Source organism: Leucopleurus acutus (assembly GCF_964270905.1).
Source record: "Leucopleurus acutus genome assembly, chromosome: 14".
NCBI lineage: Eukaryota > Metazoa > Chordata > Mammalia > Artiodactyla > Delphinidae > Leucopleurus > Leucopleurus acutus.
The window spans coordinates 56,195,435-56,214,392 of NC_139156.1; the positions used below are offsets into that span (position 1 = coordinate 56,195,435).

General features: G+C 42.8%; 1 protein-coding gene across 22 annotated transcripts in view; it reads left to right on the forward strand.

Annotated features, from left to right (window-relative positions):
• Nucleotides 1–13,010, forward strand: part of KCNMA1 (potassium calcium-activated channel subfamily M alpha 1) — a gene marked incomplete at both ends in the record, with an annotated part of 741,342 nt that extends 728,332 nt beyond the window's left edge. For 9 of the 22 annotated variants that reach the window (XM_082854827.1, XM_082854811.1, XM_082854815.1 and 6 more), the window contains 3 exons: nt 1,007–1,125; nt 3,082–3,306; nt 12,856–12,880. In XM_082854827.1, the coding sequence (XP_082710953.1) occupies nt 1,007–1,125; nt 3,082–3,306; nt 12,856–12,880 (369 nt within the window). Of the gene's footprint in view, nt 1–1,006; nt 1,126–3,081; nt 3,452–5,817; nt 5,847–6,105; nt 6,276–12,855 lie in introns of those variants that run through there. The other 13 variants (XM_082854819.1, XM_082854826.1, XM_082854808.1 and 10 more) reach the window with 4 other exon arrangements.
• Between the last annotated feature and the right edge of the window lie 5,948 nt (nt 13,011–18,958).

Sequence of the window (18,958 nt, forward strand, 5' to 3'; positions counted from 1 at the left end):
CTATATTTTAGTTTGGTTATGGGCAGGGATCTATGCTAGACTGGGCTTTTTTAAAGGGCCACCTCCATAGCTAGTGGCTCTTTTTATCATCATTTACTCATTGATACACTTTAAAAGAATAAAGACTTTAAATAATGATAAGATCTGGCTCCTTTTGTGTTCTCTAATGTGATGCCCATCTGAAAACTTCGGTAACAGGAAGGACAGATGCAGTCACTTTATTCCCAGTGAAGTCAGCCTTTGGTGCCCTTCCTATAATAATATCTACCTGAAGCCAACTGGCTGCAGGAAGCCAGCATTTCTGAGTGAATGAGTTTGCTTTCACATTCCGCATCAGGCCCCAGACCCTTGGAAGGTGACTGTGAACTGATTAGAACTGTGAATCCCAGTTATTCAGCCTGCAGACCTCCAGCTCCTGGGGAAACACATTCCCTTCCACCCTTGCCATCTCTGAGGTCTGTAAATTGTGCTTTTCACACAGTCCTTCTCTGAAAGAGTCTGTCACCATAGTACCTGGTGGGGTTTTTTCTCCTGGCAGTGATTTTCATTATCACTCGAGCAGTTTTGACAACACGGTCAGATCACAGTGATTACAGCTGAGCTGGGGCTAAACATCATCACCATTTTGCAAAGCTGGTTTCTTCTCCTCAGCTGAACAGACATCTGAGACCTTCAAGCTTACACCATCACTTAAAATAAGGAGAGGCCCCATCTCCTTGGAGCTCTCATCGCTGCAGATGGAAAACTAAAGAGAACCAGAGGAAAACCCATTATTATCTGATTCCCCAAAATCACCGGTATTGAGGTGTAGGCTATAAACCACACTAACTTCTTCAGCTACGGTTCCTTGGTACAGACCCTCCGACTCAGGAGACACCGAAATGAGCTTTCATTAAAAAGCCCTTTTCAAAAAAAAAAAAAAAAAAAAAAGCCCTTTTCTCCCCGGGACCTCTCCTTTCAGGCAAATAAAAATGCTTTTTCTCTCTGTTCTTTCGTTGACTCCCAGGATGGTGGTTGTTATGGTGATCTGTTCTGCAAAGCTCTGAAAACATATAATATGCTTTGTTTTGGAATTTATCGGCTGAGAGATGCTCACCTCAGCACCCCCAGCCAATGCACGAAGAGGTGAGTATGTTTCCACTCCCACCCGCAAGGCAGAGATATAAGTGCCCTCTCCTGTCCCCCACAATGAGGGCAAAGGTCTACATACATGCTCTCAACATGCAGATTACTCTGCCCACATTAAATCCGTCACTGAGTTTGTTGGTTGTGGGAAGCTTTTTTCTTTAATTACTAATAGCAGATATAAAGACATTGTGGGAAGCATTCAAGTTTTATGGGCTAGTTCCATCCATCACCTAATTACAGAAGTCTGAAGGCAAGCATGTCCTCCAAACTCCTGCTACTGGGATAATTCTGTTGGGACCTAATACAGAAATATTTCATATTGCTACTGTTTAAGGTAAATGGTTCCTTTGCCATGTCTTAGACACCTGTATATATATAATTTTTTTTATTGAAGTATAGTTGATTTGCAATGTTGTGTTAGCTTCAGGTGTACAGCAGAGTGATTCAGTAATACGTGTGTGTGTGTGTGTGTGTGTGTGTGTGTGTATGTTCTTTTTCATAGATACCTATCTTTTTACTTAACGTATTTTTCAACTGACTTACTTTTATATATGTATTTTAATGAAAACTATATATTATTGCCTGAAGCAGAAAAAAATAACATTTCGTATATGCTAGCTATATTTTTCTAATATGCATTAAAGTACATTCATAGCAGCCTAAAATTAAAAGTACATCCTAGAATTGCCAAAATCAGTGTGTTCATGTAATATACCCCAGAAACAAGGCCATAGAGATGAGTGTCTCTCAGACCTGCTTGCATAGTAGAATCACTGCAGGTACTTTTTAAAAGTAGTCTGATGACTCTGACTTAACTGGTATGAAATGAAAATATGTAGTTTTAATGCCCAGAGATTACAGTTGAGCTGGAGTTGAGCATAATTGCTGTGCACCAGTGGGTTCTCCAAGTTAGATGAACATGAGAATCATCTGTAAAGCTTGTTAAAACACAAATTGCTGGACCCCACGCTCAGAGTGTCTGACTCAGTAGGTCTTGGGTGGGGTTGCTTAAGAATTTGCATTTTAACAGCAAGGACCTACTGTATAGCGCAGGGAACTATATTCAGTACCTTGTAATAACCTGTAATGGAAAATAATCTGAAAAAGAACATTATATATATATATATATAGAGAGAGAGAGAGAGAAAGAGCTGAATCACTTTGCTGTACACCTGAAACTAACACAACATTGTAAGTCAGCTATACTTCAATTAAAAAAAAAGAATTTGCGTTTTTAGGAAGTTCCCAGATGATGCTGATATGTCTGGCCTGAGGACCTCAATTTTGAAATCCCCTGCTAGAAATGAAACAGAGTGATTTTTAGTTATGTCTGGTCTTAACCAGGGAAAAACATGATCAAATTGAGGAGAACAGTTAAAGCCTGAGGGACACATAGGCAGGGAGGTGTTTTATATTCTTCCATTAAGTGACATCCTCTACCAAGGTTGATTTTTAAAAGCTAAAGAGACTAAGATTTTTAAAAGATTTTTAAAGCTTTTAAATTTTAAATTTTTAAAGATTTTTAAAAGCTAAAGAGACTAAGATTTTGCTAGATCATGGTAAACAAAGATCCTGTGACATATGTCTGAGATTGTGAGAACATTCTAGAATGAGAGATGCAGTGCAGTCCTGGAAACCTCCTGCATGCCCTCGGGCCACTCAGGATCAGAAGGGAACTTGATATTGTATTGAAAGGGGTACATAGACCACAGGAAGTACCGTTTGGTTCTCCCATGACTGGCGCTAATTCAGCATCTCCGCCAGGGCTCATGGCTGACTTCCTCTGTTGAGCTAAACAGAGGAAGAGTTTGTTCCACTTGGAAGATACTGTTTAAGGCCTTGGACCAGCCGGAAGTCCACCTCCCAGATCCTCGGGTAGACCTGGTTTGGTTCAGAGGTGAAATCTCCACCGAGTTATCCTCATTCTATGACCTCTTTGCTCTCCGCGTCCAGGTATGTCATCACCAACCCCCCGTACGAGTTTGAGCTCGTGCCGACGGACCTGATCTTCTGCTTAATGCAGTTTGACCACAACGCCGGCCAGTCCCGGGCCAGCCTCTCCCATTCCTCCCACTCGTCCCAGTCCTCCAGCAAGAAGAGCTCCTCCGTTCACTCCATCCCATCCACAGCAAACCGACAGAACCGGCCCAAGTCCCGGGAGTCCCGAGACAAACAGAAGTACGTGCAGGAAGAGCGGCTCTGATATGTGTATCCACTGCCTCCGTGTGTGAAACTGTATCTGCCACTCATTTACCCAGTGGGTGTTTCCAACAGTAACTTTCCCCGTTTTCCCCTGTAGTCCCCCCCTTTTCTTTACACATATTTGCATATGTATGATAGTGTGCATGTGGTTGTCATTTTTATTCCACCACCATAAAACCCTTGAGCACAACAGCAAATAAGCAGACGGACCAAAAGTTATTTATGATTCTAGGGGAAAAATAACCCTAAGGCGTGCTCCAGACATAAATAGCTCACTGCAGGAATGAGTTCACAGATAAGAAGGGAGCGCTTGTGATCCACGTCAGTTATGCAAAGCAAGTTTAGTTAATGTAGAAGAACAGTTTATTCTGATGTATAAGGATTATCAGGGTGCTTTGGGTTTTCTTTTTGTTGTTGTCGTTTTTCTTTCTTTCTCTTGTTTTTTTTTTTTTTTTTTTTTATATACACACAATAATATATACACACGTTTATTTGAAACAAGCAACCAAAACATATTGGTTGTTTCCACTCTCTGGGCCGAAATATCGCGAAGTATTTGAAAGGCTTTTGCCATTTGTGTAGATGATGAAGCACCTGCTTGTTAGAACATTGGAGATTTTTTTTTATTTTTATTTATTTTTTTTTTATTGCGGTACGCGGGCCTCTCACTGTTGTGGCCTCTCCCGTTTCGGAGCACAGGCTCCGGACGCGGTGGCTCAGCGGCCATGGCTCACGGGCCCAGCCGCCCCGCGGCATCTTCCCGGACCGGGGCACGAACCCGTGTCCCCTGCATCGGCAGGCGGACTCTCAACCACTGCGCCGCCAGGGAAGCCCGGAGATTTTTTTAGTTACTCACCAAGGCCTTTTGTCCCAGAGCTAGCTTCCTTTGGGAGTTCATATGAACATTTCTTCCCTTACTGTGGAGGAAAGAATAGTTCCCTTCGTGGAAGTATCAAATGCTAGTCATTTAATTTAAGTGAAAAGAGGTTTGATTGCATATTAAATTGTTATTCTGTCTCCTTATGCTGCCATATGAATAGCTGTTTTTTCCTCTCACTTTTGACATTTGGGATGAAAAGCCATATGTATCATAAATATCAGATGTAAGTCATTAAAAACTGCCTTCCTGGGACTTTTACATCTTTTAAAAGGTGAATTACTTACCTTATGTACAGAATAAATAATGCTCAGGAAAGAGCAAGTATTTTTCCACGCATTCTCAGGGGACCTTTTTACTCCCCTTTGTTTGATTAGTTAGGGCCCCAGTGCCAGCGAGGAGCAAGGGCTGGGGCCGCAGGAGAGAGAGGAGGATAAACCCAGCGGCAGATCATGTTTTTCTAGGAGCCGACACGCTAAATAAATCAGAATGTAGGAGGATCAAGCCACAGTTGACTCAACAAAGACAAAAGCCAGCTACTACCTTCAGCTGTTGGCACAGCTGCACGATGCTGGCTGTCCCAAAGCAGAAAGCTGGTGGGAAAAATTTCTCATCGTCAATTTCTTTAACGTAGCCAATCCACTTAGGCAGGTGAATGACAGTAATAGAGAATGACCCCCTTGTCATTACCAGATGGGAGAGAAGAAAAAGAGTGCGACAGTGAGCCAAACGCATTTTGGTATAATTATTTTTTCTTTCATTTTCTTTCTTTTTTTTAACGTTAGTAAGCACGAGGGAAAAGGTAGAAAAATAACCCTTTTTTCAATATACAGTTGTCAGATATTTTATGTATGCAAATCATGCTTTAGGCAGTACAGTAGTTCTTACAAATCGGCCAACTCCACCATGACCAAATTCTTGTATGGATGGACTAGCCCTGGGCTGCTATATACGTATTTGAAATGTTTACTTGAAAACAAATTCCATCAAACAGCATAGGGTGGAGGGGAGGAGAAAAATGTCACAGCTGTAACCATCTCTAAAAAGGTGTTTTTATGGTGAATGTTTTGGGTTTAGATTTTGGATCCCCTGTCCCCCCCAAGCATGATAGTTTTGGAGATTTGCTTGCTGTGTGAATTGACAAGCACTTTTACTGACAAAATGGTGAGGCTCAGTCAGAACGTCCGTCCCCACACCCAAGACAGAGCGGTGCAGTGTTGCAATCAGTATTGGGTGGGGAATCATTGTATACATGTATATTAAAAAGCCCTATGAGTGGAAAACTTTTTTCAAATTATTTTTGTCCCTATATATATTGATTTATATATTACATATAACTATCTTTTTATATATAACTATATATATACACATATATACAGATATATGTGTGTGTGTGTATATATATATACACACACATACACACACACACACACATATCCCCTAGTTTTGGATCATGAAGAGCTCTTCATGCGTTCTTTGCAAAGGAGGTTATAAAGTTATGCCCTCAGAACATTTATAACTATAAGAATGTGCCAGTTAAAGTGCTCAACAGGAAATATGACAGTTTAAAAGCATTGTAAAACTCACATAGCTTACTTCTCTCTCTAAAGTGCAACAAGGATGAATAGAATGGGCCAAGGTATGACAATTAATGGTTCTGCATGACCTAGCCACTGCTGGGGGTTTTCTTCTATAACGTTGTCCTTGTGAAAACTTTTGTGAAATTAAAAAAAAAAAAAGGAGTTACAAATTTTATTCTGTTATTGGTTTGTTTATTTTTATTTCTATTGTTCTGTTTGTGGTTTTATTTATTTATTTTGCTTTTTTTTCCCCCTCCCCATCCCCCCGCCTCTTCCCTTCCTTCTTCTCCACCTTCCTCCACTTTCTAAATTGCTCAGCGCAATGAGGCTGTCCTGCTGCTACCGCTAGACCCCTTAGAGTTTGTTTTGGTGTTCCTGGGTTTGGGGTTGGGTGATCTGGGGGAAACTTCTCTCCATCTGGCTTGCCTTTCAATCTGCACGTGGCCTCCCTGCCCACCTTGGTACCTTGCTCCAAGTCCAAAAGCATTTTCCCATCAAGAAACCCAGCTTCCTCCACTTCCCCCCATTATCACCACTCCAACCCAGTCCCCCATCAGTCTGTCCACATTTCTGTGTTTATCTTGGCAAGACCGACTAAATCAAGTGATGATGCCAGGTGATAAGCTTTTCTGGAAAACATTTGCAGCTATTCCACTTGGCAACTTGCTTCTTGGTCAATCGTTTACCCTCCTTTCAATTTAAACCAGGAGGGTTATTAATGGTAAAGAGCATTGGTCTCCTTGCAGTTGGATCAGTATGACCCCCAAATTAAAACTGTCCGGCTGGATATATCAACTCAATAGCCCAGTCATCTGGGGGTTGATGATTCAGTCTCTATATTACCTGGATCTCTTCTCCCACCTGCCTTTCCGACATTTGTGAAATCCCAACCAGAGATTGGGCAGATAGAGAGAAGTAAATCCAAAATGTGTTTTTTATACAATCTGTTAGCAGCTCTGATGAGAGGACCTTGTGACGGGAATGGAGTGGGAACAGACTGTGACTTGTGATGAAATTTTGGGATTTTTCCCTGGACTTCAGGCGTACAGTTGAGAGTTGATTGTACTTGGCTAATGGTATATTCAGTGATGAAAAAGGTATCATTATTACTTCTATTTTTTATGAGCCCAAACTACTATATTGTTCTTTCCTCAATTGAATGAAGCATCTCTTCCATGGGTTTTCATGTGACCCCAAACTTCTCATCCTTCTTTCAGGTTCTCTTAGGAAGGAGGCATACAAGGTTTTCGTATGACGTCTCTCCTCTTCCCCCTTTCCACCCAAAAAATAAGCAAGTAGGTCAGGGTGGAAAGCGAAAGGGTTTTTGAAGAGAAAGGATGTGCACTTAAAGAGAACAATAGCTAGAAACTCAATTATCTGCACCATTCTAAAAGAGAAGCAGTTTGTAAGCCATTCAGTTCAGTTTGTTTTAGGCTTTGAAAGGGGTGAAGCTTAAGTAAGTGGATAGACCAGGAGGCCCAGTGAAACCCTCTCAGCCTCAACACTCAGGTGATCATGAAATCAACATCCCTGATATCTGCTACCCAGGGTCCTTCCTGAAGCCAGTTCAAACGGATAAAGAGAAACTTGGACCCTTATAGTTAGATTTCTACCATTATTGGGAGAGGTTTCAAATTCTATTATGAATATTACAGGTTATGACCCAGAACCTTACTCTCAATAGGTGCTCAATAAATATTTTTGAAATAAATTGACCTTAAAAATTCTTATACCTTTAATCATTTGATAAGTTATCTTCACCTCCTTGGCTTATCTTAGCCAATTTCAAGGAATGCCTGTAGCTGGTTCACAACGCTGTCATGTTGTTGGCACGTTCTCAAGCTGAGTACACAGCTTCTGAGAAAGGGGAACACCCCCGTAAGTTCACTGAGTGGAGAGACCGACTCTGCCTCCCGCCAGCAACCTCAAGGTCCCAGATGACCAGAGGAACCTTTTGAAAGGCTCTTCTTCAGCCTGGGAAAAGCCGAAAGGTGTCTGCATCCCAATAGAGACAATTACATCAACCCGCCAGGTTCCTATAGCAACAGGCTCCTGAAGGAGAAAGAAGAGAGTGCAGAAACTTCAGGGCCTCCGGAAATCAAGACAGGGTAAAAAAATCAATGTCTCAATCAGCTTCTTTCAGCCCACCCCTGCTTTGTCATAAGGTGATGAAGCAGCTGTGGGCACCTGTCACTAACTTGGTAGACTATCTCCCACCAGGAGATCGTACCTCCATCACATAGGGAGGTGAGAGGGATCACCCCCTACCGCCTGAAAGGGAGGAGTGAAAAGTCCACCCTTAGGGTGTCAGCTGGATCAAGCCACAGAAGAGGGCCAGGAGGGAGCAGTCGTTCGGCCTAGGGAATGGCAGCATCAGCCTTACAGTTAAACGGGGCAAAGAGAGTCATACTGGACAATCGCAAAGGAGCGAGACAGTTTTCATAAGTAAAAACTGCTCTGGTTCCGGTGCAATTTTCATTTCTGTGCAGTAACCGTACTTTGCCCATGGAGAGGAAAGGAGGTAGTGTGTGTGGGTGGGGTCCTCGGGCACCTTGGGGTCTGCTAGGCAGGGGGCGGGGGAAGGCCAGACTAGCTCTCAGAAGTGTGAGATGTGAAACCACACAGCGTTACCTTCGAATGCTTGAGCTCCTTGTTAGCTCTTACTGTTCTCCACTGTTATCTCTATCCAAATGGAATCTTTCCCTTTCAAGCCCTTTCTCTCTGAACTTCAGCTTGTGGTACAGTGAGAAAGTGCCCAATTATTCCAAGTACCTTTGCTGTATCATCATCTCCCTTTTCATGCTCTCTTCTCTGAAGAGTAGCTAAGTGAAAAGGGCAAATCCCACAGCACTGACAAGCCACAGAGCCAGCAAAGAGACTCTGTTGTCACAGTGCAGCCTGTTGCTCTGCTTCCGGGTCCCCAGGCAGTTATGTCAGCCCAGGTCTCAAGCCCTTCCCTGCCGTAGCCTACTCCCTTGGGATTCCTCACGGCTGGACGAAGTCCTGACCCTTATTCTAGACCCTTGAATGTCAGTGATGAAAGTAGCAATGGAGGACGCAGATGGCTTGCAGGTAGGGTAGGGCCCCTGTCAAGTTGAAAGCCAATATTTCAGACACAAGTACCACTGAAGGGTGTCACTCCTGCCTCTCCTCCCCTTCCCGAGGAAGGCTACCCAACCGAATCCTTCTCCATCTTCTCTGCTGCCCAAATCCCCTTTCTTCTGGCCAGCACCCAAGTTTATACACCTCAGTTCTCCACCCTAGTTTATCTGCAATCACACCAAAAGGTATCACCTATCCTCATGTCGTCCTTTAGCACTGAGAGTACTCATATCCATGCTGACCTTATACCAAAAACTAACAAACGCCAAGTGCTTACCATGGGCTAGACACTCTTCCAAGCACTTTATGTATATTAGCTCATTCAATTCTCGAGATAACCTTAGATGTAGATGCTGTTAGTATTTCCATTTGAAAGATACAGAATCCAAGGGACAGGTTTGTTCAAAGTCACCCAGCCAGGAAGTGCCAGAGAAGTATTTAAAACTAAAGTCCATGAACTTTGTGCTATAATGCCCCCTAATATTACTAATAATACTGATAGTCTTAACAGTTCACATTGACTTACCATGTATGTGGATAAGTGCTTCATGGACAGTAGCCCCTTTCATCCAAACAACACCCTTAGGAAGGTCCATTAGCCCCATTTTACAGATGAGAAACTGAAGTTAAGATAAATTATGTAACAACCCGCTCGGAGCCACACAACCAGCACGTGAGAGAAGCAGATCCCCTTGACCTTAACCTACTGCTCTATGCCACCTCCGTGGTTGCAGTGGATGGCTCATGGCATGGCTGGCCTTGATAGGTGACACCTCCCAATGGCAGTGTCACATCTCTCGGCAGTTACTTTCTGGGTTTGATCTCGTTCTGCCAGCTCACTTGCCACAGACTGTTAAATGCCACTCCTTCCCTGACTTCAGGCAGGTCCCACAGTCTATTCACAGTGATGACATCATGCATCACATCTTCAAGAAGCTTATTAACAAATGGATTTCTTTTTCTTTGGCAGGGAGGAGGCCCTCAAAACCAGATCCATTGCCCTTCTCATCCTAGGGATGAAAACAAAGCCCCCAGAAATCTTTTTGGCTCGTGGGATGAGGCAGGGGGAGGAGACCAGCTCAGGGATTTGGATCGACCCTGGACCACTTCAGCACTCACGTGAATTCCTTCCCTGAGTATCCTTCCTTAAGGCCAATTTTGTAGGCACCCAGTGGTGCGGCTCCTTTGGAAGGCACAGTTCGATAAACCAAAGTGTCATTGTCATAGCAAAGCTCTCTCCATTGGGGCAGAATGACTGGCAATCGTTAAAGTGTGGTTCCTCTCAAGCCCTTTGGGAGAAACACCTTTGCCCCCAGACATTTTAGTAAAACGCTCAGAGCATTCATCTATCTCCATTTCTTCCACATCATATCTAACCAAGTCTCCAACAAAACAGCTGTTTACATCTTACGAGGCATCCGAATTAAAAAGCCTGTTTCTCAGGCATAACGGAAACCTCAGCTCGTCCCCAGGATACACTTTAACGCAACTCCTTTTTGTGTTGACGCTGAATGGCCAAAACACAGGGAGAACTCTGCTTAGATTATATTTATGGCAAGAAATGCAAAAGGAAAGAGAGAGAGAAGCTTAAATGGGGAAATAATGCTCTCTTTCTTACAGGCAGCAGGAGGAAATTGATATTCTCCCTGCCGTGGAAGGTCAAAATGCCAACTTTGAATTGAACTGTAAAGACTAAATTCTGAACAATTACTCTCTGCAGCAGTTGTAAAAATTTCAGCAAATTGCAGCTGTCTTAGGTCTTTCACCCAGAAGTCCTACTCATTTCCATCAGTAGAGTTCACTCTCCCTTCCAACCTGGCATGTCCAACCTAGCACTAAATCCCTTTGCAAAATCTGGCCACAGAAGGGCGTGGCCAAAATCAAGGGCAGCTCAGGCAAACAGCACAGACCCTGGGTTCAGCTCTTCTGAAAATCATCTTTATACATAAACCATTGGAAAAAGTCATAGTTTGAAATTGTTTCAGCGGCCTGGCAATGCTTTTAAAACATGATAATCATCATACTTTACTCCTCTCTGAAAGGTTAGTTTAATCGTAGATCACAAAAAAAATTGGTTTCCACAAATGCATAATGGTTCATCTGTGTCACACTTGAACTAAATGCTTTTTTAAATGGAGCTGAAATTATTTTGATGTGTACACAGTCCCGGATTTCTATACAACCTTTTTTAACCAGCCCATCAGGAACCTTGCCTCTACAGCCTCATTAATAATTCAGATGTGCTGATGACTTTAAAAGATCTATGGAATTGAAGCTTAGGGGAAAAAAAAGCTCTGCTTGACAAAAAGATAAATGAATGTAGAAAGAAGCTGTAGGAGTCTGGCAAGCTGTAGATCATCTCAGAACAGATTGTAACTTTATCATTCTGTCAGGGGGAATAATTTAAAGCACTTAATCAGTTAGCTTCACCGTGAGGATGTAGCATTATGAATTCGTATCGTCCAATCTGTTCAAATCAAAGTGAACTTAATTATAATAGGTGAGAGAGCCAGTGGAGGAAGGAGAGTGATCCAGGAGGCAGGAAGTTTCCTGGGGGGTATAAACCAAGCTGCTGAACAAAGGTTAGTGAGTGAGCTTTCAGCAAGGCTCATCCTGGCTCCAGCTCGGTGTCTACAATGGGGGCTCAGGGCACCGGACACAGCAAGAGGAAGCATGGTCCAGGAGAGACAAGCAGAGTGGTCATGAGCTGACCATACATACCGGATCTATAAATCATTAGCCATGCAGGGACACACACACACACACACACACACACACACGGTCCTCCATCATGATCAAGCCAGGTGAGCAATTTTGTTAACGTATTCATCCAGGACCACTGACAAGGCAGTTAGGAATTGCTCTGATAGGCAGAAAAGAAGGCCGGAGAGGCCATTGTCTCTAGAGCAGTGGGTGTGCTTGAAAGCTTTTTCCCTTTTTCTTTACTTTTCCTAAGCTACTAAAAGGAGGCGTACGATTCTCAAGTTAGAATGCACTATTTGCCCCAGTCCCTTTGTGTCTGTACACATGGCTGATTTCCCAGAAAATTCCGGTCATAGAAAGAGGCGGGGATGAGGGCTGAGTCTTATGAAATAGCACTAAACGGCCAGGAGGATGCTAGGCCATTTTCATCCTCACCCCCGCCTCTGAATGCCCTGACTCAGCATTCTCTTTCAGCCGTCTCTGGATTTAGGGTGGAAATGAAATGCCAAGCCTTCGTCAAGCTCCCTTGTCGACAGCTTGGGTGATTATAGTTGGTTAAGATAGTGCCACTAGGAATTCTTTTCATAACTTTATAGCAACATAGAGTTTTCTTTTATTGAAATTAAAGCCATCTCAAAAGCCTCTGAAAACATTGGTTGCTATTCTGATTTTTCACCCTCACTGACCAGCAAAAATCTGTGGGCTTACTTTAAGATCCCCAAAACTGGCTGCAGAAGAAGCAAAAGAGTGGTATGATTGAGATATACCTTTAAGTATGCTCGCACAAGCAAAGAAGGAGGTCCTGCATAAGAGTCTAGATCGCTCAGTCTGTGGAAGGGACAATGTCCCTCAGTGTCCACTCAAATCAACGGCTGCACAAATCTTTCTTCAGGTGCGATGCCCATACCTAATATTTGTTATATTCGCCATCTCCTCACCACCAAAGCTTTTTAGGCCAAGAAAGGAACCCCAGAGAACACTGCCAGAGTTAGTCTCCCAACCCCTCTTGATTCTCTGAAGTCCACCCCTGGTGCCTCCAAGTCCCAATAGCCCATTGGTTCATCACTTGCTACGGGCAGCTGAGGTATGTTTCAGGTTCCGGGGTTCTCCCTACACTGCACTGTCTCTCTTACCAATTACTCACTGTCAGCTTCTCTCGATTACCTTTTTTGCGTTTTTCAATGAACTTTCCAAAGTCTTTGCCCTAGGACTAACTAAGCTTCTCATTTCTCCTTCTTGTTCTCTATCCGTTTTGCCCTTTAGCAGAAAAGAAATGGTTTACAGATGAACCGGATAATGCCTATCCCAGAAACATTCAAATCAAGCCCATGAGTACCCACATGGCTAACCAGATCAACCAATATAAATCCACAAGCAGCTTGATTCCACCAATCAGAGAAGTTGAAGATGAATGTTGACTCCCAGGAGACCAGAACTATTTTTTTTAAAGCCTGACAAACTTCATAAATGGTGACGTGACTTTTCTTCCTCTTACATGCTGAATCACTGGTGGAAACGTTAGGATAAGCAAGAATTGCAAGAAAAATAAAGTAGACAGATCTTTCTCTTTGCCTTGGATATTGCTTCCATGTATTTTGGAAAAGAAAATGATTTCATTTATATATGAACATACGAAAATAGTCATGTATAGCCTCTAGCATTTTAAATTATTTTTATTTATTAGAAGGAAAATATATTTTTTCTTTTTTTTCCATTGTCATATATATATTCCCCATATCTAACAATGCAAACTCAAAAGGAATGTGGCCAGACTCCTTATGCATATTTCTCTTCTTTCTCTCTTTTTCTTTGAGGAGAATGATGGTCACCACCACAGTTAATTATAATTAAGGGAAATGGATTATTAAGACAACTTTAAAATGGTCCAATAATGTAAACATGTATTTTAGTAAATTTAAAACAGAAGACAAAAGAGGGCAGGTGAATTTCCTAGATGGGTATGTATTTTGGCTGTACTGACACCAGCTCTTAATAAATGGAAAGTTACTTATTTTCGAAAGTCATATTTTTGTAGTTTTAGTTTTCATCCTGTACTTCTCACCTTTTGTTCATATATTTAAAGGGAAGACCTTCTTGCAGCTTTTCTACAAATGCCAGATCGGGTTTACCCTGCCAACTAACAATACCAGAGGGTTGTGAGCATGCCTGGGACGTGGAAGTTGAGGACCAGATGCACAGAAGACATTTATTTCTCTGTTTGTTGTCCTAATGGTGGGGACTCCTTCCTACATGCTGTTATGCTTCTCATTTCATATCTCCAAACCAACCAAGCAGTAATTGCAACTTTGGAAAGGTCTGGTGGACTCTCTCCCCATTCCCCAAGTCCAGGGCTTTTAGCCTGAAAGTTTGTAAACACCAATGAATAGTTTTACTTAACGATAGGATATGATAACACATTCATGCTATTCACCGAGTTTTTGTGTAAAAGCCAGAAAAGTTCCATGATCAAGGAGATGACTTTTGCCCAGATCTAAATTTTGCAGGCTTTCCTTTAGTTGCTGGGACAAAACACACAAACTTGTTACAGCAACCTAAAAAATAATAACAACAAAAGGACAGCAATGAATGCACTTAATATAGACTGTTAGAAAAAGCCTTTGAAAATTAACCAACAATGAAATCTAATGTATCAGCCACTTCAAACTGTGGTCAAAAAGATTTTTCTAACCATCGGACGCAATTCCGATGTCTCCGAGCTCTGCTGTTGCTTGCATATGCTCAGTGTAACGGTGTCCCAGCAATTGTTCCATTCCAAATGATTTTCCACTTCAAAATGATCAATCTTTGACAGAAACATCAGGATCTCTGGAGCAGCGTGGATGTGATAGTGATTTTTATTTTCTTAAAAATGTAAACTGTGGACACTTGAAGGAACCAAACTAACCAGAATATCCCCCAGAGTCCCATGCTCTCTATTCCATTTAGGCCATGACCCCGTGGTACGTAGGATGTCACAGCAAATCAGATCAGAGCCAAGCAATGAAATCATCATGAAAACATAGGTCCACTAAGTACTCCAATTACCAGCGTAGGCAAAATGAGCTTCCACCTCTGTCCCGTCCCTGCAGAGCCAATGTAGTTGTGTTTCCACCTTGTAGGCGTCGTCCTAAAGTGACTTGTCAGACTGTGGTTACCCTGTCGTCACATTTTTGTAGAATTAGTTCTATAAAGGTATCGTGAATATAACGTATGTCCAACTGGATTGTTTAAAAATTACTTATAATCAATCACTAGTCTACTCAGCAGACTAAACTGACGTCAGCATTCTCTTCAGGCTGATAAACATTTCTTGGTTTCCAACAGAAGTAAAATGGGTTTGTGGGGCGAAACCCTTGCTGAGAGTTGACGGCTTTCCTGAAAGCTAGGCCTTCTTCTACATAACGATTTTGTATTGGGTTCACCTTAGTACATTCTTAGTACATCAATCCACGCTCTTCTTTCCTTCATGAACCCTAGTGGGTTCCTGATAACTTGATAACCATTTCTGAATCTGTCTTAACTATTTGGTCTCCTCTGGCAGGCACTGGTGGCCACCACCTAAATGCTCTTCCATTAGAGGAAGTTAGGTCACGGTGTCCCATGCCTGCTGCCCTCTCTTCCCCATCTCTCCAAACCAATGCACATTGGAAACAGAAGTACAAACTCCATGCCCTTTATGGCTAGAGATTTGAATCTAAGCTTTTTTTTTTTTTTTTTTTTTTAAACCAAAATGGCTAAGATAGTTTCCTGGAGCAAGGGCTCCCCTCCAAAAACCAATTGGCAGGAATCCATTTTCTTCTAAGGCAGAGCAAGGTTGTGCTGTTTTGCCTTTGTAATAATGAATTGTTTGGGGCCAGAAAAAAATGAAATAAGGCATTTTTTAAAGGGAGTATACAAAACGACTGGCTGGTGGCTCTTTTGGCAAAAACTGGTACCCAGTAGACGGGAAGTGAAATGGAAACAGAAACGAGATCGTAAGATCATTGAAGGGCTTGAAGGAATGCCAGAGCTTCCCGATTTGTTTCTATTTGTTGAGCCCTCTGGCCCTGAGGGAATCCTCACCTCACCACGCTCTGACAGACCTATCTTCCTGGCTACGTTCAGCACAGACCAATGATGGCCATCGTTGTTATAGTCCATGTTATAAGGCTCTGAGGTCCCACCCCGTTTAGGATTCCAGAGAAGCCATTTTCCCAAATTAGTAACTCAAGTGCTTTGGAAATCAAACTCACCAACAGGCTATTTTAAAAGCAGAAAGCACCTACTGATAATAGCATCGTCACCATCATCATCTTTCTCATTAAGAAAACTTCTGCTTTCATCTGAGCAATTTTACACTTTAAAATAGCCCCTTGAACCAAGATAAAACACCTTCAATAAAAGTGGTTGTGACTAAGGCATGTTGGAGAACACCCAGAAGCTCTTTCCTTCCAAAGCTTGGGGCATCTTATAATGTACTTTGTATAAAATTTAATTGAGGACTTTAAATAAACAGGGAATTAGAACTGTTTGGTTAGGCTTAGAAAGGGAGAAAGTGAGAAGGCATAAGAACATTGGGGATATTTTCATGTTGAAAAGCGAAGAGTCCAAGTTTCCTGCTATGGTTTAATACGAGGGTTCACAAACTACATCTGCAAATAACTAGCTATCCACTTGGAAAATGTTCTTTCAACTCTCTGAGTCTCAGTGACCTCATTTGTAAATGAAAGTGATTCATCTAGGTGACTCTAAGGTCCCTTTCAGATCTGAGAGGATGTGCTCTGAGTTAAAAGGAGGGGGGAGCATGGGAACAAGCCACCCCCTGGAGACAGTCTTGTCCTGTGCTAGAATAATGGTCCTTCTTGCTGCCCCACCCAAGCAGTCCTCCTGAGGGTAGTGCCTTTTCTGCTCTGGACACATAGCAGCTATGTTCATTCCTCTGCTTTACATTTGGGAGTCTCCTTAGGTTCAAAACGCAAATTTCAAAATTCAGACTCACCTGAATCATGTTGATCTGATTTTTTTCTGTGTGTTCCTGGGGTTTTCTTAATCTCATCCTGGCCTGCAGTTTTTATTGGCTCAAGGCTCAATTTCCATCAATCCCTTCATTTCTAACCCATATCTCCAATCTCCAATATGGAGTTGGAGGCTCGCAACCCCCAGATTTCTGCAGTTTTCCTCATTTTTATTTCCGCATGTGGATCTGGGCACCAGGAAGGTACCAGTCTTACTTCTCACTTCATTTCCCGTCCTCTGTTTATTTGATTTTTTTTTTTCCTTTCATCAGTACAACAACTATATCTTTGCTACTTACATTCATAAGTCTAATTTTCATCTACCAGTTTTCTTTGTCAAAGAGAATCTCAGTTTAGAAAAAAGGAAGGAAGAGAGGTAGAAAGAGAGAAAAAAATTCAAACCAATCGTGACATGAGTCACCTTACTTATAGACGACTAAACACATCATTCAAATTGGACATGGAATTCCAGTGCAGAATCCGTCCATTTACTATAGGGAGCAGAGGGAAAGTAAGATGAGACTTCAGAGAAGGGGCTAGAAAGTAAATTGTCTTAAGGGCCAAGCTAAGAGGTTGAGGCTTGCTCTAGAAACTCATGGAAAGCCACTAGATGTTTTAAACAAAAAGTGACAAACACCAATATCTGTGCATTTTTTAGGTTGTATATTTTGCGAAGTCAGTTCTTCCTGGAAGTCATCAAGAGTAGATATGCAGAGTTGACCATTTTTCTCAGCAGCATGGAGTTCTCAAGGGTGCAAACTCCAAGTCCACAACTCAGCACATGAAGTCCTACCTTCCTCAAATAAATGTTATAGATCCGACTACTTGTAGAAGGTCAAATGGCAGGGTAGGGGCTGGTGTGGGGGCTGCTTTGAGGGCTGGCTGTTGGGGTCATTGGCTGTAGTTCTGGAAAAGGTTCTTTGTGAAAGGAACGCTTAATTGGGACCTCAATTGAGGAACCCTGTGGAGCAATAGGAAAGAAGGCAGGGCAGCTGAGAGCTGTTGTGTTAATTAGTTCAAAGTGGAAGAAGCTGAGTGTGATCTATAAAGGCAGGCTTTTCAGGCAAAAGGCGAAGAGGAAGTGGAGCTGGGAGGAGGGCTACGGAAGGTCCTGTGGATTTGGACGTCAGAACCACAGAGGTATGTACACAGTGGGGTGTATGGCTGGGTTCTCCAAAGGAGGAAGGGTAGGTGTGGAAGATTTTTTGAAGGCAGAAAAACATGGGGGCTACAACCATATTTTTTCAAGGGCTAAAAGGAGCAAAATAAGTAGGTACTCCTGGAAAAGGAGACCTAGGGTACTCCAGAATCAGAAAAACGGGAAACCAGAGACGGAAACTTTGAGAGAGAGGCTGGAAATGAAGGTGTTGGAGATGGTGACTCAGAAGTAAAAGGACTCACTTGAAGAGGGCAGGGACTTTGCTCGTTTGTTTTATCTCCAGAGCTTGTCACGAGGCCTGGCTCTGGGTGGGCAGTCAGTTGTTACTTTGGATGCCGTAGGCAATGGAGGTTGGCTAAGACTTCTAGGTCACTGGAATTCTTCCTGGAGAAGGACCAGAAGAGAGGGATCTTGAGGTGTGCTTTTTCTTTCGCCTGCCTGTTCATGTCATTCCATTGTTCCTCATCTCCACACGCTGGCGGCTTTGGTTTCAGCATTCCTAAAACAAATGCAACAATCCCTTTGCTTTATGGCTTTTCTGGACAGGTAGCATGAGGAGAGAGGGTTTTTGGCTTTGGTGAAAATCCATCTTAATTTCTAGGTAGATTTCAAATTTCAAAAGCTTTCCTTTGGTCTGTTTTTCCCCTCGAGGACTTCTGTGTTTCTTCTCCTCCACCTTGCTATTCAGCAGAACAAGGACGAAAGTGACACCAAAGTGCTCCAGTGTGCCTGCCTTAGGAAGCTTTCCTGGGCCCGCTGTTCAGAGTCTTAGATGGAAATGTCCACACGGCACCGTCATACGCCCACCAGAGCAAACTAGAGCGTCTGTCACATGGGGTTCAGGGTCAGTGTGAGAAAGGCAGCCAGCAGGTAGGGGAGCCCTGCCAACAAAGTTGATGGAGCCCCACTTCCACACTAAACCAAAGCCCCCCTGCCCCAGAGCAGCCTGCTCCCCTCCCTTCCTTCCGCTGAGCACAGCCCGAGACACATTTGACCAGAACTGCAACATTTCAAACATGAACCAAGGTCTGCCTGGAAATCCTAATTAAAAGTGTTCCATTCCCAGGTGACCCAATCACATCCTGCCTAAAACTTCTGGCCCACATCCCACCACCCAGATGCTGAAAAGAAACCTTCCCCCACTTAACACCAAAACCTGCCCTCAATGTTTCTTCAGGGGACAAAGAAAAAAAAAAAAAAACTATGCTTATAT